This window comes from Capricornis sumatraensis, chromosome 6, assembly GCF_032405125.1.
Source record: "Capricornis sumatraensis isolate serow.1 chromosome 6, serow.2, whole genome shotgun sequence".
NCBI lineage: Eukaryota > Metazoa > Chordata > Mammalia > Artiodactyla > Bovidae > Capricornis > Capricornis sumatraensis.
Window position 1 is genome coordinate 17,845,763 of NC_091074.1, and position 22,980 is coordinate 17,868,742.

The window sequence follows — 22,980 nt, forward strand, 5'->3', positions numbered from 1 at the left end:
CCGTCCAGGGATTTTCCGGGCAAGAGTACTGGAGTGGGGTGTCATTGCCTTCTCCATTCTTACTTACTAGTAACCCTATAACTACTTTTAGCTTTGAGAAATGAAAACATATATCCATACTGAAACTTGTAGACAAATATTCATTACTTGAATAGCCAAAACCAGGAAAACTCAAATGTCCACTGACTGATTAACAGATAAATCAACTTAGTTATATCCATTCACTGGACTAGTTTTCAGGATTTAAAAGTTGTAAACTACTGATACATGTAGCAACACTAATGAATCTCAAAAATTTCATGCTAAGTGACAGAAGTCAGATACTCACACTGGTCAGAATGGCCATCATCAAAAAACCTCCTAACAATAAATGCTGGAGATGGTATGGAGAAAAAGGAACCCTCTTGTACTGCTGATGGGAATGTAAATTGGTACAGCCACTATGGAAAACAGTATGAAAGCTCCTTGGGCAATCAGGAGTAAAACTACCATATGAACCAACAATCCCACTACTGGGCATATACCCTGAAAAAACCATAAGTGACAAAGGTACAAGCACCCCAATGTTCACTGCAGCACTATCTACAATAGCTCCAGGACCGTGGAAGCAACCTAGACATACATCAACAGATAAATGGATAGAGAAGCTGTGCTACATATATACAATGGAATATTACGCAGCCATAAAAAGGAACACATTTGAGTCAGTTCTATTGAGGTGGGTGTACCTAGAGCTATTATACAGAGTGACAGAAGTCAGAAAGAGAAAATTAAATATCATGTATTAATATTTATGGAATCCTGGAAAATGGTTTTGATGAACCTACATGCAGAGCAGGAATAGAGATGCAGAGAACAGAGTTTGAACACAGTGGGGGAAGGAGAGGGTGGGACCAACTGAGAGAGTTGTGTTGAAACGTACATATTACCATATGTAGAACAGATAGCTAACAGGAAGTTGCTGTATGACACAGGGAGCTCAACACGGTACTCTGTGACAACCAAGAGGTGTGGGATGGGGTAGAGGGTGAGCGAGAAGGTCAAGAGGGAGGTGACTAAGTATACTCATGGCTGATTCACTTTTTATGGCAGAAGCCAACATGATATTGCAAAGCAATTATCCCCTGAATAAAAATAAACTTTTTTAAGAAGTATATATTGCATGATTCTAGTTATATAATGTCACTGACAGAATACATACTTGTAGTTGCGAGGGACTTAGCAGTGGGGAGAGATATTTAACTGCAAAGAAGCATGAGAAAACTTGCTGAAACATCAAAAATGTTCTGTATCTTGATTTTGGTAATGATTATACCACTCTGTAAACTTGGTACAACTCAGAGAGAACTCCATTTTTAAGAAAGTTTTTACCTCAATAAAGCCTATTTAAAAAAAAGAAGAAAAACACTCTTCTATATACCTCAACTTTACTGTGTGAGGATCAAATGATACACAGTTAGCTGACACTTGAACATCTCCACAGCTCAAGGTGTTGACCTCTCTGCCCAGTTCAAAATTCAAGTATAATTTTAGAGTTGGCCTTCCAAATCTGCGGTTCTAAATCTATGGATTCAGACAACTACCGCCGATGTGATACTCTTATTACATATAATGGGGGGGAAAAAACGCACATTAAGTGGACCCACACAATTCAAACCCCTGTTGTCGAAGAATCAACTGTAGTTAAATTTAGCTGAAGTTGATACACACTGATATTAAAAGCTTTCTTAAAGGCTGTAAGAATTTGCATGATTGTTTCAAAATTTTATAAGTCTCTCAGATTATCAAGGCCTGGCAATGGCACCCCACTCCAGTACTCTTGCCCAGAAAATCCCGTGGATGGAGGAGCCTGGTAGGCTGTAGTCCATGGGATCTCAAAGAGTTGGACAAAACTGAGTGACTTCACTTTCATGTACTGGAGAAGGAAATGGCAGCCCACTCCAGTGTTCTTGCCTGGAGAATCCCAGGGACGGGAGAGCCTGGTGGGCTGCCGTCTATGGGGTCGCACAGAGTCAGACACGACTGAAGCGACTTAGCAGCAGCAGAAGCAAGCTTTGTTAGTTCAAGTTTCAGTTCCTCACCTATATAGATACAGGGACTTCCCGGTGTGCAGTGGATGGGAAACCGCCTGCCAATACAGGGGACATGGGTTCAGCCTCTGGACCAGGAAGATTCCACATGCCTCAGAGCAACTAAGCACATGTACCACGACTTGTGAGCCTGCACTCTAGGGTCTGCGAGCTGCAACTACTGAGCCCACGCACCTAGAGGGCCTGTGCACTGCAGCAAGAGAGCCATCACAGAAAGAAACCCGCACACCACATCGAAGAGTAGCCCCTGCTCGCTGCAACCAGAGAGAGCCCACGTGCAACAATGAAGAACCAATGCAACCAAAAAATAATAGTAAATAAATGCAGCAACTGATGTTAATTCAAGAGTTGGCAGGAATATTCCTTAAGGCATAAAAGACTGTATTTGTAGTTTAGTAAAAATGGTATTTATTCCATTCCCTCTGAATCTTCTTCTGCAGGTTGCTATTTATAATACTGCCTACTGCTGAACTTTAGGTTATGCTATTTTATCAGAAACAGACACCTTCTGACTCTTACTAGGGTTATTTCTTCTTCATTTTTTCCTGTAGGTTTTTTTAACATAATATTTACTTATGTTAGGTAAGAAGTATTTCATAAAACTCTTGAAGGAATATTATACCTTAAGTATAGACTTTTCTCCATGATCTTAGGAAGCAAGAACGGGGAAGAAACAAAAACGAAAATTACTGAGGGATGAAAAACCACACTTGTGCCTAACTTTTTAAAATCACTTTTGTCAAAGCTTTTGGTAGAATAAAATTTTTTAAAATATAGTTTCTACTTTAAACACAGGTGGAAGAGAAATCTTGTTTTATACTGAAAATCAACCTTCCTAAGTTTAACAGCAAAAATTTATAATCCCATACACTGCATGTGAGATGCTAATAGCCCTGGTAAGACATTAAATATCAAAAACTATGGAAAATGGATTTTTCTAATGACAAAAAGTGTCCTCTGAAATTATTTTCACTCCAATTTTTCACAGCTCTCACCAAAGTGAGAAAAATGGGTGTTCAGATATACAGCCTGGATTTTTTTACTGAGTAAAAGAAATGTAACCATATGTGTTGTATTTATAAGAAAACAGTTTGGCAACAAATTGATGAATGTAGAAGAAAATGAGAATAAAATAATTTTTTTGAACCAGAGAATAGCATCTGTTCTTATTCTTCAGAGACAAGGGAAAATCCTAAAATGTACTTCACAAAAACATTTATATTAGAAAAGAAGCTTTGTCCTAATAGAAACTAAAGCTCTAAACCTTTTCAATTTGGAAACACAAGTTCCAACTTATATGCAGAAATCTGCCATATTTATAGACAGATAATAGCCTTCATAGCGGAGCTCTACATGAAGCTAATAAAATTCATCAGGTAGGAACTGGTAAGATCTTGTTAGATAAGCATTAGAATTATATTTGGTTATAATAGGATAATACCATAGTCTGTGACTTATGCCCAACCAATACTACTTTTGTAATTATAAATGTAAATTCTACTTGTTTAGAGCAGCTTTATTCATAATTGCCCAAACTTGGAAGCAACCAACATATCCTTCAGTAGATGAATGGATAAACTGTGGTACATCCAAACAATGAAACATTACTTAAGCGCTAAAAAGAAATCAACTATCATACCATGGAAAGACATTAAAGAAAGAACCTTAAGTAATTATTATTAAGCGAAAGAAGCCAACCTGAAAAGGGTACATACTATATGATAACACTCTGGAAAACGCACAACTATGTAGGCAGCAAAAAGATCAGCAGTTGTCAAGGGTTAGGGGAGAAAGGATGAATAGGTAGAGTACAGAATTCTTAGGCAATGAAACTAGAGTGTCATCTTCTGACATTATAATGGTAGTTAATAGTAATTACATTTTTTCAAGACCTATTTGAATGTACAAAACCATTTATACCTAAAGTAAATTGGGACTCAGGGTGATAATGTAGGTTCATAAAGTACCACTCGAGTGCTAGATGCTAAGAATATGGGAGGCTGCGTGTGTGTGTGTGGAGGGGCAGGAGGTATGTGGGAACTCTATACTTTTAGCTCACTTTTGCTGTGAATACACAACTACCCTGAAACATAAAGTCCATTTTTTAAAAAAGATATATTGACATTTTAGTTGGATTTTACTGTTAGGTCTGAAGTTCTCTAATCAGGGAGAGGATCAATATGTACACAACTTTGTAAAGAAATAATTGTAGTTAAACTAAATATGTAGTGCTTTTATCCTTCGTTTTATTTTATGGTTGTTTGATTTTTGGCCATGCTACATGGCATGCGAGATCCTAATTCCCCAACCAGAGGTGGAACCCATGCCCTCTGCAGAGGAAGCATGAAATCTTAATCACTGGACCAGCAGGGAAGTCCCTATTCTTCATTTTAAAGATAAAGAAGAAAGGGAAAGTGATCTGAATTCAGCTGAAACATTTCTAAAACTGGTTTAGAGCTTCTCTTTATACAAATTCTTCCATTTGGAGAATAAGAGTCACTAGGGAGGGGTAAAATGCATACTTGTTAAATGTACTTAGCAGTTTAAATACAGAATGGAGTTTGACAACTAGAAAAGATACTTGGAAAACATTTGGTCAAACCCCACATCTTATAAATAAAGAAAATGAGGCTCAGCTAAGTTATGTGATTTGCCCTGGATCACAAGGCTATTTGAAAGGACTAGAAGTTTGGCATTCCAAAGTTTAATGGTCATTTTTCCATTATACGATTATCATTCAAGAAAACAGAATTGGGATAAATTTCTTAAAACTCAGAGATGACTATTTTTTTCTTCTTTTATTTGTTTACTTTTTAAGAGGACATGAATCTAATTAGAGTATTTATTTAGCTGATAAGCACACTCTAAAGCACTGCCCATTTACCCACTTATTTTGCCAACCTGCTTTTCCCCAGAGGTCACCTAAGAAGAAAATCATGTCTTAATAATTCTCACAGCCCAAGAAAATGTTTCACCCTGAAAGTGAATATAAAACCTACATGTTTATTACTAAAGCAAAGACTATGTATGCTCCCCACCTTACCATTGTTAGTGAGAATTTTGAAACTTGCCCGATCTCTTACAGGGGTAAAAATCCACTCTTGGTGGGAGCAGCTATGACTCTGTGAAAGAAGCTACAAATAACATGCTGGGAAATTCAGCAGGCACTGTTATTATATCCTGTTTATACTGTCATTTTTCCTATCAGTAGGATATTATTTATACAGACTCCACCCATGAACTTCTTGTTTATCTTATTATAGAAATCCTCCAAATCTATAAAAAGAAGCCTCTGTATTTTGTTTCTGGAACAAGCACATGTGTGGTAATTTTGCACCTCACTACACATTTTTATTTAGCATTTCCTTTTGTTATGCACCACTCGTTTTCATTTTTACCCAAGGTTGATTTATTTCATTATGTCACATACTGGAGTTAAACTTAACTGACTTTAAGAGATTCCAATCTAGGACAGATTCCAGAGCACCACATCTTTTATGCTGGGGGAGATTTCATCAGGTAGCTGTTCTTCTAAGATAAACTTGACTAATTTAACAGGCAGAAAAATGTGCCAATATATTAATCAGGTGCCCCAGTGAGTAAGGCCCAAGTGCCTAGAAGCCTTCTAACTTTGGCTTCTTTATCTCAGCTGGGTCAGTTATGAGGGCTAAGCTTTATAGTAGTTCTCACTAACTGACTATTCTCTAGCTGGATCTCTTTTCTGGAATGAAAGGCATTGCTTCCGAGTTTACTTGGATGGTTAGACAGGCTGAGTGAAAATGTGACATAGTAATACATGAGAAATACTTGAATTCGGTAAGTAAACCAAAGAGACAATGAACCAATCTGGTTATAACTCATCCTCAAGCTCCTGCCTAACATAAATAATTGAATTAAAGTAGATAAAAGAAAAATGCAAATCCCTTAAGGGCAGAAATTCATGCTGCATTTGTTGACCAAATAAGTATTTCCAGAGGGGAGATATCACTGGACAAAGTCAACACTGGATAAATTTTCACATGTATACCTTGTGTTAGCTTCACTAGTACTCCTTTTCTAGGGAAACATGAGATCTTCAGAGAGTATGTACAATGTAGACCCTTTGAGAATGTTTAAGAAGATCTCTGCTTTTAAAGACTACTACTCTAAAATGCCAAACTGAAATGAAGTTTAACCTCTCAGGGTGGTAAACTAAGTGTATTAATTTCAGGCAAAAAAAGAGAGGTCTACATGGGTTACAGTGATCAAAGAAGTCAGAATGAGGATAGTAACAGAAGTAATGTTGATAAAGGGTTCCCTGGTGGTTCAGTGGTAAAGAATCCGCCTGCCAATGCAAGAGACTTGGGTTCGAACCCTGGGCTGGGAAGATCCTCTGGAGAAGGAAATGGCAACTCACTCCAATATTCTTGCCTGGGAAATCCCAGAGACAGAGGAGCCTGGTGGGAGACAGGGGTCACAAAGAGTCAGACATCACTCAGCAACTCAACAACAACACTGACTAACAGGAATTGGTAAGACCAGGGTGAGCAGATGAAGGCAAGCTAGACACAGTCAACGCCTAGTGAGCATCTAGGCGAACAGATACAGAAATGGCAAGCAGCTGAATCCAGCTAGCAAGGATACTGAAAACAAGATGCCTATGAACAGCAGGCTGGAGTAGATTATAAAGAACTTCATTTTCCATACAATAGAGAACCAAATATATATGAATGAACCCAAGTTTGGACTAGGAATGAAGAGAAGGAAGACAACTTGGGGTGAGGCAGAAATGAGGGGAAGAAGGTTTTAATGGTACCAAATCCTATGACTACAGCGGCAAAAGTCCATGAGTTCTAACAGATAACACATGGAAAAATTTCAACTCTTGCTTTCAGAAACAAGAGATGGCATCATGAAGACTGTCACTGACTGAGACAATGCTAGACGATACCAATCCATGGCAGTTAATATCAGGAAAGCTCACCAGTTTCCTAGAATACTACTTCTCATTGCAAACTACCTGGTGAGTAGGTTTAGGGTGGTACATTTCTAAATGTAGAAATGTACATGGAGACAGATAGATGTACATAGAAATGTAAATGGAGAATTTGGTACATTCTCGCAATACCACTATCCCATGGACTACATTTTGAATAGCAAGATGCTAAAACATCTTTAATTTCCCTTTGAAAAAGGCAGTATTTGATGTATGGTATAGCTAATGCCTCAGATATGTCTAAGAAATTCCTTTTAGAGGTACTGTATTATAATTTGCATCAACATCTGATAGTTTTCAAAAGACACTATTTTAAAGGTCCAAGATGATTCAAGATTCAGGGTATTCAAGAGATTCAGAAATATTTCCACTTGGGCAAAATCAACTTTATCATGCTGTTTATGACACTATAGTTTTGTCTTTTTTTTTCTTTTTTAGGCTGGCAAACTAGAAGATATGATTGCTTCTGATCTTGGGGGCTAAATTAAAAGTCCTGAGAGACAACTGATCTTTCCACAGTGCATATCAGTGGGTTTTGGTAAAACCCATTTAACCTGCCCTTACAATGCCCTTAGCACCACACCTTAATCCTTGAAGACAAAAGTAACATTTTAAGCATCCTATTGAAAAACAATTGAAGATTACAAAAATTAGATTCATAAATAGTTCTAGAGGAAGGGACATGCCTTTAACTTTTTTTTTTTTAACCATGAACAGAAGTATCATTTATAAAAATACTTTACTAGTGTAATATGTTACACACATTCTAAGACTGGGTGACCTTAGATTCTTGGGGTGAAATTTAAGATTTCCAAAATCTCAAGTTTCATTTTTAACCAAATGATCAGTAATAACATTTGAGGAAAATGAGCTTCGATATGTATCAATGTCTAGAGAACAGAAATAGCATCTTAAAATTGGAAGGTGCTATTGAAGACCAGATTCAACTATTTCAATGTATTAATAGAAGAAACTTAGGTGCCAAGGCTAAAAAAGCCAAAGTCGCAGAGTTGCTACTGGAATGTTAAAAAAAAAAGGAATGGGAGGAACAAATTAATTTTTGTGTCTGTTAATATACAACACACAACAATATATCGACTACAACATGTATGTAGTTGAAAGAGTTTCTAGTTCCTCCCATCACTAAGACATAGTTGATTTTATTAAGCTCTTAGAAATTACTGATATCTGAGAAAAGAAGACTACAGACCAACAAAGAAAAGACATGCTACCCCCAAATTTAAGAACTTCATAAAAAATGCAATCTGAATAGAGAATGACACATATACACCACATACTCAGGATGGGGCTGCTGTTGGTTGGGTAATGAGATGGGATATAAAAAAACAAAGAGAAGACATTGGTAATTCTTATCTTCTCAGTTATGGTTTGAGAATATACATTTTCTTTCACATATGGAAAAGTGGTTAAAAAACACAACTTCCTTCACTCCCATGAATCTTTTTTTAATTGGTAAAATCAGGGAGTGGATTTGGAGGACTGTAAAGCTTCTAAAAATATGAAATGTAGAAAGCAGTTGGATGTGCATGTGTCATAAGCTCAGTCACAATTACAAGAAAACCAGAGAATCCTTTTTAGTCATAAAATAGGGAGTTTTGTGCTCTTTACAAATGTTGTAAAATTTATTAGCACAAGATAAAAAAAAAATCACTGGAGAAGTTCCAAGATATCGGAGACAATGGGTTTTAAATCACAGGCATACATTATTATGCCTAAGTTGACAGATCTGCACTGCAATGCAGAAATGCAAGCAATATTCCAACATCTGCACTAGAAGGCAGAGACTAGACAAGATTCCAGAATAAAGGGCTCTTCAGCTCTTACCTGTTACCTGTGCAACAACTGCTTGGGAAATCCTCCGATTGGCAAGAAAGGCTTTGATTTCCTCTTTTATCACACTGCTGTCCCTCCTAACAAAAACAGAAGACAAGACCAACAATGTATGTTGAAGGTAGAAATCCTCATCTTTGCTAAGAAAGGTGAAGCAGAGAGGTGGGGAGAACATAGAAAGAAAGGACACAAAAATAAAGGTAAAACAGACCAAGCTTGTGGGAAAATATGAAATTAAAACAAACCAAGAAACACCAAATATTCAAGTCCTAAAACAGCACACCATCAGACAGACGCTTTAGTGAATGCCACAGTAGATGTAAGTCTCATACCAGAGATGGTTAATCACATGCTGTGTATAATTCACATTAGGAACAAGCTGCCATATGGTATATGCAAATTTTCATTACTGGGGAATGAATGTATCTTATACAGACAGAAATCCTAGAAAAATAAAAAGCAGCAACAACAACAACAAAAATCAGTTGTGAGTAGATTGTGGTTTTGCATGTTAACTATGCAACTGCATAAATCATGTTCAGTTCATTTGAAAACCTCTGTCAAAGGAACAGAAATCATCATTCTCACAACTGCTAAAATGCTGGCCATTTTAAGGTGCTTTTTTGCCTTTTAATTTGCGTTCTTTGTCCTTAATAAACCAAAAAAAATTTAAGCAGGGTGGGCTGAATATAAAATTTCAGTATAAAAGACACATTAATGTCCTAATACATGTAATACACAGGATACTTAATAATCAAAACTATACTATATTCTATGTCCTTGACATTATACATCATAATTTTTCCTCCACTAATACTCTTATAAATTTTTACTTATGTAAAAGTCCAAGAAATTCTCAAAAAGACTAGACATTCACTAGAATGACAATGAATGGGAACCAGGACAAACGTAATACTGCAATGAAAATTATACCTAAAGCCTTAAAACTAATCAAATGTTCAAAAGAATCATACAAACAGATTTTTTGTTCAAACTCGAAATAACTGAATAGTGGTAACTTATGGTCTAATGCAGGTGATCAGCAAACTATGGCCCATAGACTAAATCTGGCCTCCCCTCTGTTTTTATACAACCTATGAGCTAAGAGTAGTTTTCGTGATGAATATTTGCAATCAATTTGAGACAGGGAATACTAACTTTGAACATGAACTGAGCAAAATATTATCCCCTTCTCACCAAAAAATTCTATTCTTCTCTATAGGCCTGTATCTTAAAGATGGTATTTGATGATCAATTATTATTCTATATTGAATTTTGCAAATAAAAATTTGTGATCATTTGCTTTCTTCCTTGTATATAAGTATCTATATCATGTCCTCGATTTTGCCTCTTGCCCACAAAGTCTAAAATGTTTTCCATCTAACCCTTTATAGAAAAACTCTGCGGACTCCTGATCTCAGACAAAGGGACTGTGAAATCTTTATACATTGCTTTGTGAATTGCAAACTCCTGACTGGAGCTCAAGTCTCTCTACAGATTATCTGGAATGAGAAAAGTAAAGTATCCTATCCGCAAAGAATCAGCAGTGATTTACTCAGAGCAGACTGGCAGTCCTTTGCTGAAGAGGAGCTAAGTGCTCTGTTGGTGAATTTCATGCTCCCTTTCATGAATTCTGCAAAAGAGCAGAGAAGTGATGGTAGGGACAACTTCCAATCTGGAGCTCCACAGTCTACTCTTCATCCACTGGTTGGAAATCCTAATCAAAAAGATTCCCAGAGGAAGAAAATAAAGAATCAGCATCCTAATCCAGTACTTAAAGCTTCTCATACTGATCTAGATACTGGCCAAATTCCTTCCAAAATGCTTATTTATACTGGAAACATTTCTTTGAAAAATATGCATTCGTATTTTGAAATTATGCATCTGAAAGAAAAGGGCACAATACATTTTAAGGTCAAAATACCCATCTACATTGCCATCTGGCTCTGAAATATCCAATAACAGTCAGTAGAGCAAGAGATAAACTTCAGCAGTATCTATTTCAATTGGTTTATGTAAATAAAACAACCAAATTATTTGCTTTCTGATACAGATGCAAAATTAACCTGAAAAAATTTAAGTAAAGTGTTGCATTCCAATGTACAGAATGTCCTTCCAGGAAAATGAAAACTGAATTTAAGAGGGTATCTAGTAAGGTTAAATAAAAATGAGCTTTTGTGGGGAAAATGATGAAATGGTATTTTTTTGACTACTGATTTAAATTGGAATTTAAATCAATTTATTTAAAATCAATTTCTCCTCGAGTAGAGACTAAGTCATAAGGAGGAGATAACACTCAATTATTCCAATAGGGCACATCCAGTTTGTGAATTATCCACAGCCCTGTGGTATATTACCAAGCACTGCAGCAAGACAGAAAGAACCCCAAAAAGTCTGCAAAGGAGCAGAAGTTCACTTAACCCTCTCAGAGATTCTATTTTTAGTTACGTTGGAAGTTTCTAAATATCCATAATGAGTTTAAAAAACTAAAAACAAAAACCTGTTTACTCAACTGCTTTACCAGAAAGAAGCTTTTTCAAACTGAAGAAAAACAAAACTTAAAAGATAAAGGGTGTGCTTGGGCAAGTCATTTAATAAAGCTGGTTTCATCATCTGGTAAAATAAGAACAATAATATGCCCCCTACCCCATCACAAGCCTTTAAAGATTTTTCTCCATGCACTGAAATAAAAATTAAGTGAAAATTATTATCAAATGTGTACCTAATATATAAAATTTAAAAATTCTTCAGTGTAAGACTTTTTGAAACTATAAAAGCACTATATAAACAATGACTATCATTTTATAATACACCTACAGAACATAAATCCCTACCTACACAAGTAAATAATCTATTAGGCATAGAACTCCAAGAAAAAAAAAAAACTCCAGGAAACTCCAGGAAAAAAAGAAACAAATGATCTGCTATAAGTATGTAAGATTGAAGTTAACATCTGTACTGGATATTTTAAAGCACCATGAAAAGATTTCTATAAAGCCATTTTAGATGAAAGTGTTTTGTCATTTAGTTGGTTTCACTAGGTGGTTCCAAAATAGTAACAGCATTTAACATTCACTGTGCTCAGTTCTCTTATGTATTTCAAAAACTTCTACCCTACTGGGTTAAACTTGTTCTCTAAACATATTCCCCCTCATTCATTCCACCTTCTTTACCAAATGACCTGCCACTCCTAATGTCCACATCATATCCTGTGAAATCACCGATTTTTTGGTGTGAAAATTCCTTCATTTACTCCAAATCTGTCTCATCTCTTATGCCTTACTTCCTGTCTAAAATTCGACATCTTTAAAAAGAATGTATCCACTTTTCCATCCTTATAAGCTCTCTCTCTCCTCATGATTTCTACTTCTCCAGTCTTACGGAATTAAAGTGAAGTGTAGGCTGATCTTTCTTTGATTCCACAGTTTACTTCCAAGATAAGCTACCACTCTACTTCTATCTAATCACTTAAATACACTCAGTAATGCCTCTTCATGAAGTCACCCTTTTTAAGACATCTTAAAATAATAATCACCATCTAATCAGAGAAGTTTTCTCCGATCCTCAGAGCTAAAAGACTGTTTCTTCTAATAGCTAACTTTAACCATTTCAAATATACATACCAATATATTACATGCAATTCTGTATTATAGCAGTTTCTGATCTAGTCTTATCTCTACTAGCAAAGTCCTTGAGCACAAAGATTGTGTTATTCATTACGGAGTTTGCATATATTTGAGCTTAATTTGCTCCATAAATGAAAAAACCTGTAGTTAAAGATAAAAGGTTATAAAATGGAAAATCTGATGTAAATAATTTATTAAAAACAGCTCTAAATTCCTAATGTTAAATATGTTTAAGCTTCCCAAAACAGAATGGAAGAGAGTTATGTACACTAGCTCAAAATGGTAATGCTTTCTTTTCTGGAACAAAGGCTATTAAAGACTGAATGTTTAAAAGTTGTATGCTTTACGATTGTCCAGATTTTCTTGATATACACTACACAGTCTTTAAGACCTCTTAAAAGTAGTCATCTATCTCAAGGCTTTCAGAGGTGGAGCAATACCTACCAATACAGACTATTTCACTGGTGGAAAAACATAACTAACTACACACAAATTCTTTCACGTACGAATAGGAAACTGCTCTCTTTCATTTCTACTCATGGAGATAAAGCATAATTTAGAAGCTTACAAGATAATGTTAAAATCTACTCTGTATGTGTAAACAACACAGTAACTGAATACTATGTCCTACAGAACATAAATCCCTACCTACACAAGTAAATAATCTATTAGGCATATAGATAATCAACTCGGAATAATGTCTCAGAATCCTAGATAAAATACTAAACACTAATGAAATTTAGTATGTGAGTAGTCAGGAACAACATCTTTTATATGACAAATTAATTTTGATAAGCCTCATTTCAATTGTTATTTTATACATACACAGTAGGACAATACACTTTAATAGATACACACTATTAGCAGATATACATATGCAACTATATATAAACATATATACTAATAGATGCATTTAAAAAATATTAACATGTAAAATCGGTCTTTATCCTAGCTCTTGGTTTTAAAGTCCTTCCTAAAACGTTACATTCAACAATTTGCTGAGAACCCACATTCTAGTTTCCCTTTGATTTTTTCTAAACCCTTGATCAATCCAAAAATGGAAAAAGTAGCAGTTGCTTTCTTTCAAATTAATCAAAAATTTAAAAAAAATTCTCCTTTATATACCTTGAAGTTTTTAGGAGTTTAGTTTTTGGACCCAATGGATTATGAGATTTGAAAGCTAAATCTTAGAGTTGAGTGCTCTGGAGGCTGGGGAATGTGAGCATGACAGAGGTGAATTACATGTGACATATGAAAGAAGGGAAGCAGGAAGGCATTTAGGCATCCATTCTCCCTACTGAGAGTACAACCCTCTGTATCATCAGAGTGTGGAGTGGGCAAAGGGGAGTGGAACCCTATGTGGGCGCAGGGTACTCAGAAAGAGTCACTGCTCCAAACTCATTCTCTAACATTCAACCAAATAAAAATTCATTAGGCTACCCAAGGGACTGACTTGAAGTGACAAATATCCCTTGGGGGGAGAGTGGAGGATAAGTACATTAAGGCTTTCACACTTTGTCTTGAGCTATATTAATGATCATTCCTAAACTTTTACTGAAATCTACACACATGAAAAATGTATTTACAGAGGCAACAGATACCAGTCAGTGACAGACACACTGGTAATAAAGACATGGGTTAGAATTGAGCTCTGCCAGTTAAGTTTTCTTGGGTCGAGTTATTCAATTTTTCTGTATCTCAATATTTCTGCTCTACCTCACATATAGCATGGTTGTTATAATTAAAAGTGAAACAGTCATGCAATAAACTTCTCCCTTGAACCTGAGGACTGATTATTTGTAAACTTGAGAAAAATGAGAGATGGGCACAAAGGAAGAGTGAAGGTGTGGGTGAGAATGCAATGTCAGAGGACCACAGAGCGCCAGGAGGGTCAATGAGACTAGATGAGCAGAGGCCAGCACAGGAGCCGTTCCCAGAAAGAAGTCATAAAATACCCTACCTATGCAACCATGGGCAGTATGTAAACTAAGTACTGCTAACAATTACAAACACACACACACACACACATCTCTAATAATGAAACGTGAATGTTTGTGCTTGCTGGATTTAACCACAAACCCTGTTGTCGAGCTTTTAGACCATTATACTCAAGTTTTAGACTCTGGACAATCTTCCAGAGACTTTTGTTAATAAACTTTTCCCAAACTTCCCATTAGTCTAAACACATCTGGGAATTAACTAATGCTTTTTAAAGTTCACTAAAACTGATTAATTACAGCAACAAAAACAACAAAAAGGCTAGCATCCTAACAAATTTTATTGTTGATACCCACTCTGCTTAGGATAATTAAAAACTAACCTTGTTACATGTTAACTATTAAAGTAACTTCCGTTTGCCCAAATGATCCTCTCTCTCAATCTTGACAGTGATGTAGATGTTAAATTCAAAACGAACATAAACTTCGGCCAGCTGTTTAAGCAAGGAAAATGAATGAAAAGCCACACTGATGTTTTATACTTTTAAGTTTACAAAGCTTAAATAACAGGTCCTGTAGGTGCTCTATGAAACCATTCATTACAGGAATTACATTGGAATCTAGATACAACAGTCCATTTAGCCCAGAATTCCCTAGATGGCAGTTCCACCCTAAACATAAATTCAGGACAGTTTGTTCTAAAGATTATTTTACCTGTGTGATACTACAGACCTTTCAGATGGCAATATTAAGTCACCATTACACTATCTTAAACTCCTACAGTCTTATACAAGAACTACAACTCATAGGTTAAAATTTTATTTCTGACATATTCCTGCTATAGTTTCTTTCATATAAACCACAACGAATTCTACCTGCAGGCTCTCCTCCCTACTACAGCAGTGCTAATCTACCGAAAATAATGCTTTTATCTCTTTCCTACAAACCTCTTTAAAAAAATCCTTTAATTTCCACCATGTTAAACATAAAATCATGTACATGGAATTCATATCTCGCCCAAACCTGTACTATTCTTATCACCATATATAGCCAATCTGCAGTTCTTAGAAGACTAAACATGTCTTGCCTTTTCTACCTGTTACTATTCCCTTAATTTTAAATAAACTTCCTATATTTCAAAACAGAAGCTATCCTTTAAAGTTTAGCTCACATTCATTTATTCACGTGACATAATAAGGCCTTAACATGTCCCAAGGACAGTTCTAGATTCTGGAGACACAAGAATGGAAAGCACAGCAGTGCTGTCTTCAAAGTGTCTCAGCTTCAGGGTGAAGCCCTTTAATTACCACTGTTGAAAATGGACTTCAGGGTTTCAAATTCAAGGTGCTTACACTTATCTTGTAATAGATGACATTAAATTTGTGCCTGTGTGTGTGTGTGTGTGTATGTGTACACAGCATCTACTGCAAAAATCAGAACTTCAGAAACCATGTCTATTTTTCTTAAGAACACTGCTTTTTAAATAATAGATGCTCAAAATTAGTTTGTCAATTGGCATGTTGGAGGGAAATATTGAGAGTATATATATTATTACAAAAACATCCTACCTCTCAGAGAAAGTACTTACAATGCACTTAAGGCTTACAACGTATTTGTTAGCAATTCATAAAATTCAGATGTTAGAAATTAGAGCCATAAAGAGACGGCTAACCTTTGCTTAAATAACAGAATGGAAAAGACTTATAAAGCAGCAAAGAGAAAGAACTTAGGTAGAGAAAAAAATTTTTGAATTAAAAACATAAAAATTTTAATTTTTTCTTTATCACCGAAGGGGAAGAGGTAAGCCACAGTTGTCGTATGTAAAGAGCTGAAATATAGCTTTATTACTAAAAATCAGTCTAAGCACATAGATATTTGGAGGACTCTAAATAAGAAAGAAACTAACCTCATTAATTCCTCCACTTTATCATCTACATCTAGGTCCTCTTCTGAGGCTTCAAAACTGTATGACCTCTGACCCATGCTGTTGGCATGGTAGCGAGTTGGTGACATCTTCCCATTGGACGTGGATAATCGCTCGTTATTCTCCCTCCCGTTCTGATTGGTAGTACAAGGCTGTGGGGAGGTGTCGTAACTATTGCTAGGTGACGGGGACATGCCCGAATGCTGGGTCTGCGTGGAAGCTGTAGCTGTAGAGGAAGATGCTGGAACATTGTTGGTACTATTCCCATATGAACTTCCTCCATAGCTGGACCTTCTTCCAAACTTGTCGCTATGTTCTTGATCAAGGCGGTCCAGAGTTTCCAAGGCATGGAGAATTTCATGTTTAGTCATTCCAGTACGCCGGAGGCGCTGGAGCAGATCTATCTGCTCTATGGTAAATCTGGGTTCATCTGTATAGTGAGACATGGTTTCCAGCAAACTAAAAAAAAAATAAAATAGTCCCTTTATTTATAATATCTACCAAAGAATGTATCGTTATGTATTGAGAATGAACACAGACAAAATATTTCTCTATCAATGTCTTTACTGAAAATGACTAAGGCATGATTAAGAGTAATATTTTGTTTTATAGGCAAAACTGACCTAGGAATTCTGTAACTTTTATTTGGCATAGACAAAAACAATTGGGTAAGCTTAGCCCAAGTAAATAACTAACAACTAGCAAAGATATTTAAGTGGAAACATGAGAGGGGCACATAAAAAAACTTAATAAGCACAATTTCACCCACCACTTTGCATCTCTGTAATAATGTATTCTGTCTATATAGTTATCTCTATATCTCTATATAGTTATCTCAAGAAATGGATCTTGAGTGGTTGTGTCCACAATGAGCTATTCATTTTTCATAGGAAACTGCTTCCATATTATGCTTCCTTTAACTAACACAAGGTACTGCAGTGCACCAGAAAATGCCTCAGAGTCGATGACAATATTAAGTTTAAGGGAATTGTCAAATATCATAAAAATTCTCACCATTTGAATTCTTTCCTTATAAAACTTGACTTTTGTACTGAAGATTCTTTTAAGTGGGAATTTCTTCTATTTTTAAGGTTCTAGTGCCAAATACGTTCCATGGCATGCAGCAGGCTCTCAGTTAAGTGTTTGCTGATGAAAATAAATGTCAAAGAACTTTCTTATCCTTTCCAGGTAAACTATTACTGAGTCAGTTCTCCTAAGCTCTTGGAGATCAGTTTCCTTATCCCTCTATAAGAGGCTTCCCTGGTGGCTCGGAGGGTAAAGAGTCTGTGTGCAATGCAGGAGACCTGGGTTTGATCCCTGGGTCAGGAAGATCCCTTGGAGAAGGGAATGGCAACCTATTCCAGTATTCTTGCCTGGAGAATTCCAAGGACAGAGGAGCTTGGCGGGCTACAGTCCATGGGGTCACAGAATCGGACATGACTGAGTGACTACCATACACACCCACATATCCCTCTATAAAAACTTATTGAATATTTACTCTAGGCCAGCACTGGGCAAGAGTTTCATGTCATACAATCTCAGTTCCTCACAACAACACTCTATGGTAAATTTTTTTTAATACTACACTGACTGACGACTGTTGAGGAAACTAAGGCTGACAATGGTTTTGTATCTTGGAAAAAGTCTCATTAAGACATAGGAAAAAGGATTTAAACCTAGATCTTACTGACTCCAAAAGCATGCATATGTGGCAGAAATAATTGGATTCAAGTGATATGGGACACAGGCTTTTGTCCTTTTTTAAGTTACCAATTTAAACCACTTAGACAAAATCACTCCACTGAGGGACTAGGGGTTCTAGTAACAGCTTTTTTTAATATTTAAAATCTTTAGTCCATATAGAATTTGTGTTTACTGAATGAGTGTGAAAGGATTTGAGCTTTATTTTTCCCCAAAAGGATAGTTCACCTGTCCAATATGCTTTTTCGAGTAGTACATCTCTTCCTCTCTGGTCTGAAACACCAACTTTATCGTATACAAAAACTCCACACAAATCTGTATCTACCTTTGGAGTGACTGTTTTGTCTTCCAAGTCCTTTTAAAAAATAAGCAGGCAGAAATCTATAACTTTTATGTGAAGTCATTCTAGTTTTAGAGATCAGCTCATTAAAAATAAAAACAGACATTCTGTGGGCCTAAAATAATATGCTGCAGGTTTTTTGTGCCCATGGGCCACACTGTCTGCCTTCTGCCTATTCACATTATCTTTTACTCTCTTCCAATATTCATTTGTGATAAGCTATTCATCATAAAAATCCTGTTTTCATGATTATTACATTCTTTCCTGATTGTTTTCTTCCTCTAAGATTTAACAATGAAAAAATTTAAACCCACAGAAAAGGTGAAAAAAAAAGCTGACAGTGAATACCTATACATTAATCATCGAGATTTTACCATTAGTATTTTACTTGCTTTACCACATAATCTATCCATGCTCTATGAATCCATCCCTCTATTCATTTCATTTTTTGATGCATTTCAAAATCAGTAACAGATATCTGTATACCTCTCCTTAAATCCTTCCACATGTAGATCATTAGCTAGAGCTCAGTATTTGTTCCGGCATTTTTTTCTATTGAAGTAAAATTTACATAAAATAAAATATGCAAATCTTACATTTACCAATCTTTGAGTTCTGAGAAGTACATCCACCTGTGAAATTAAATCCCTCGGAAGATACAGAATATTATCATTACCCCAGGAAGTTCCATAGTGTTCCTTCCTGGTCAGTCCCCTTCTCTCTCCTCAGAGGCGACTACTGCTCAGATTTTTTCTCATGAGAGAGGTTAATTTTTTCTGTTCCAGAACCTCATACAAATGGAACTTCTATATACTCTTTTGTGTAAGGCTTCTTTCACTATAAAGTTTTTGAGATTCATCTATGATGTTGTATGTATCAGCAGTTTATGTTTTTTTATTGCTGAAGAGTACTTTATTGTAGGAATATACCACAGGTTTGTTTAGCTATTCTATTTCAGACGCTTGGAATGCCAATTACTAGCTATTCTAAAGCTCTGGCTATTACACTTGTACTCTCTACTAACTTCCTTGTCAGCTTTCTATATCTGCCCCCCTCCCCCATCCCCGACTCATAATATATCAGTGACTAGTTGGCTGAGAGAGAAAACCATAAAACTTTCCACCAGAGCAAGTCATTTATTTTCTCCCTCACTGATGTCACCGGGAGAGTATACCTGGCTTGATACAAATGCTCTACTGCTAAAACAATCTGCAGTACTGGTAATGTTGTGCTTCACGCTAGTTTCGCTACACAGGTGCATAATATGTGGACATTCACCAAGCTGTACACTATTGACTCGCACATTTTTTGGTTAGGTATATTATATTCAAAATTTGTTGAAAAAGCTGTGCAAACATTTTCTGAATGGCTTATAAGAGACACTTGACACTATAGTTTTATCTTAACCCTCAGCCCTTGGTCCTTTCTCCTGTTTAGTAACATATTAGTTCTTAATCCCCGGAAGTTCTTTTTAAAAGTAGCTGCCCCTTAGTAATCCAAATAATTTACCCTTTAACTTACTGATTTGGTAAATTCAGGTTTCTATATATTCTTTTCTCTTGAAAATGGAGTTGTTCACTGCTAACTTTAGTCTTCATACTTTCAAAATATGTCATGAACGGACCTTATTATATATATGAGATGTCAAGGACTGTTTTATTTTGCAGACAAAAAAAAAAATCAACCATGATATTTTCCTATCCCATTTATATCAGAGCTAATAGTATTCTATATGTAACTCTTCAAACCTCCCTCTGCTTGGGGTAGCACTCTGTATATTAGTATAAAACTAAAATGAATTATATGAATTTTACCTGTTAACTGAAAAGTATCCACTATAAAGCTTATATTAGACCAACCAGAACTAAAGATTCCACAGCATCTAAAACAATGTATCTATGTCATTTCAGAGTCACTGATTATGGGAACTACTTTATTTTTTGCCATGCTGCATAGTTTGTAGGACCTTGGTTCCCTGATCAGGGATCAAACCCGCGCCCTCTGCAGTTAAAGTGTGGAGTCCTAAAGGCTGGACCGCCAGGGAATTCCCTACGGAAACCCATTGTAAAAGTGGTTAATTCAAAAGTCGTAAAAGAAGATAAAAGAAGGCACCTATTATTTTGTCCGCCCAGAATGTCTTGTTTCCAACCACATGTTCTTGGAAAGAATGAAAGTGAAAAGTGGAAGTGTTAGTAGCTAAGATGTCCAACTCTTTGCAACCCCATGGACTGTAGTCCACCAGGGTCCTCTGTCCATGGAATTCTCCAGGCAAGAATAATGGAGTGGTTCCCATTCCCTTCTGCAAGGAATCTTCCCGACCCAGGGACTGAACCTGAGTCTCCTGTATTGCAGGCAAATCTTTACCATCCAAGCCACCAGGGAAGCCCTGCCACTCAAAATGCCCTACCTTCTGGCCAACAGTGTGGGCACACAAGGAAACAGCCTTGCTCTTCTCAAAATATTCAGGTTAGAGTGGCAAGAAGATGGACAGTCACTGTAACTGTGGTCAGCTGCAAGAAGATGTTATATTCCTCACCATGTAGAAGGAGCTAGTTTGTAGGAAAATAAGGCAGGCATAATAAGAAATGCAGGGCAAAGTGGAAAACTCTACAGTATTCACATCCCTTGTTCTAGACATTCCAAAGCCCCTACTACATCCCTGCTCAAATTCTTATATTGTCATGTAACAGCATGAAAGTGAAAGTGTTAGTCACTCAGTCATGTCCAACTCTCTGCGATCCCATGGACTGTAGCCTACCAGGCTCCTCTGTCCATGGGATTTTCCAAGCAAGAATATTGGAATGGGTTGCCATCCACTTCTCCAGGGGATTTTCTTGACCCAGGGATTGAACCCAGGTCTTCTGTATTGAAGGCAGACTCTTTACCATCTGAGCCAACAGGGAAACAGTTTAAGTTCACACAGACTTCCCTTTATGCTTCACTTTGTTTAAATTAGATGTATGTGCCCTGCACCAAAAGAGGTCCCTAATACAAAGACATACCTAAAGTAAAAAGATCTGCAATTGCCAGAGCCAAATGTATGGCTGCTCTAGAGCAGAGTGGGATGATGAGCACGAGCAGATCATACATGTGACACTGAAGGCACAATGTTTTATTGAGAAAATGCCAACATTAGTAGCTCGCTTAGATACTAAGAACAACAGTCCAATGTGCATTAACAAACAAAGGCACACACCCTGTCATTTTCAAATTTTATTTCTTACAATTCACCTAGTTTAAGCACATCATCATGAGATTATGGCAATAATGACCTAGAAAGGTCATCTAAGTCCATAATACCAGCAATTCTTTCACAACAGAAAAAGATAACATGTAAAAACTGAATTAATTTTCCTATATAACACAAGAACTGTTCACAGGATAAGGAACATCTTTCACTTTAAATTACTCATCTGAATGCAGACTCAGGCCAGCAATAATTGAAAATGATGTGAGAAGAATTTCGACACTGTAATAACACAGACAATGTTTAAAGCATAAAAGAACAATTAAATTCAGGAATTATGGCTCAGTTCACAAAATGACATTCTAAAATACCATACTATTAACACCATAATAGTAAACCCTTTTTACAATTAATTTTATCTCTACCTGTATATGTAAACCCTTCTTAAGTCCTGAGGTTCAGAACAAACTTTAACTAAATCCCAGAAACATGTAGAGGAAAGAAGGTTAAAGTATACACAAATGCCTAATCTTGAAATCATTTGTGCAAAAATGACACAACCACCTTACTTGTAAAGCATCAACAGCTAATAAGATTTTACTGGATAACAGTATTTTCTTGAGCTGGACTCTGCTGTCTTTATCTTTTTATCTAGAATGACTGGGCAAAATATGGTACAGTCATATATTAGTTTTGTCATTCATGGTATTTATTCCATGATGATTTAACACATTATAGAGTCAATCATAATATTAATCAACTAAAGACATACTAACGACTCTTTGTACTATTTATGGCACATTACTCTCACAACTATTATTACCATCAAAGGAATGGCAGTTTTAAAGTAAGAAAATGACAAGAGTAAGGAAGAAATGAAGATTTCCTGGGGACTGAGCTTACAGTATGGAAAAGTGATTCTGTAATTCAAACCAATGGGAGAACAGACTAATGCAAAAGAACAAAGGCTATCACTATAGGTAAGAGCATAAAAATGTTCTTTTTAAAATATAAAGAAAAATAAGATTATATTCAGTTTATAATTACACTTTAATAGTTCTTAAATTACCACTAATTAAGATTGATGTTTTTAAATACTAGCCATCTATATACAATGGGGAAAATAAACTCCAAGTAAAAACATGAAAGTCTATAGACAGAGATATAAATTAGGTGTGGAATCAGAGAATAGGAGACCATTTACTCAAAAATAATTCAATTAACATTTACTGAGATTTCCCCAGTGGCTCAGTGGTAAAGAATTCGCCTGCTTATGCAGGAGATGCAGGTTCGATCCCTGGGTCGGGAAGATCCCCTGGTGAAGGAAATGGCAACCCACTCCAGTATTC

General features: G+C 36.2%; 1 protein-coding gene across 6 annotated transcripts in view; it reads right to left on the reverse strand.

The window, feature by feature from the left end:
* The window catches only part of HMBOX1 (homeobox containing 1), a 115,099-nt gene that overhangs the window by 90,938 nt on the left and 1,181 nt on the right, over positions 1-22,980 (reverse strand). For all 6 annotated transcript variants that reach the window (XM_068974254.1, XM_068974251.1, XM_068974253.1 and 3 more), the window contains exons 2-3: positions 16,386-16,862; positions 8,911-8,996 (exon numbers count right to left, since the gene is read on the reverse strand). In XM_068974254.1, coding sequence (XP_068830355.1) covers positions 8,911-8,996; positions 16,386-16,862 — 563 coding nt within the window. The remainder of the gene's footprint in view (positions 1-8,910; positions 8,997-16,385; positions 16,863-22,980) is intronic.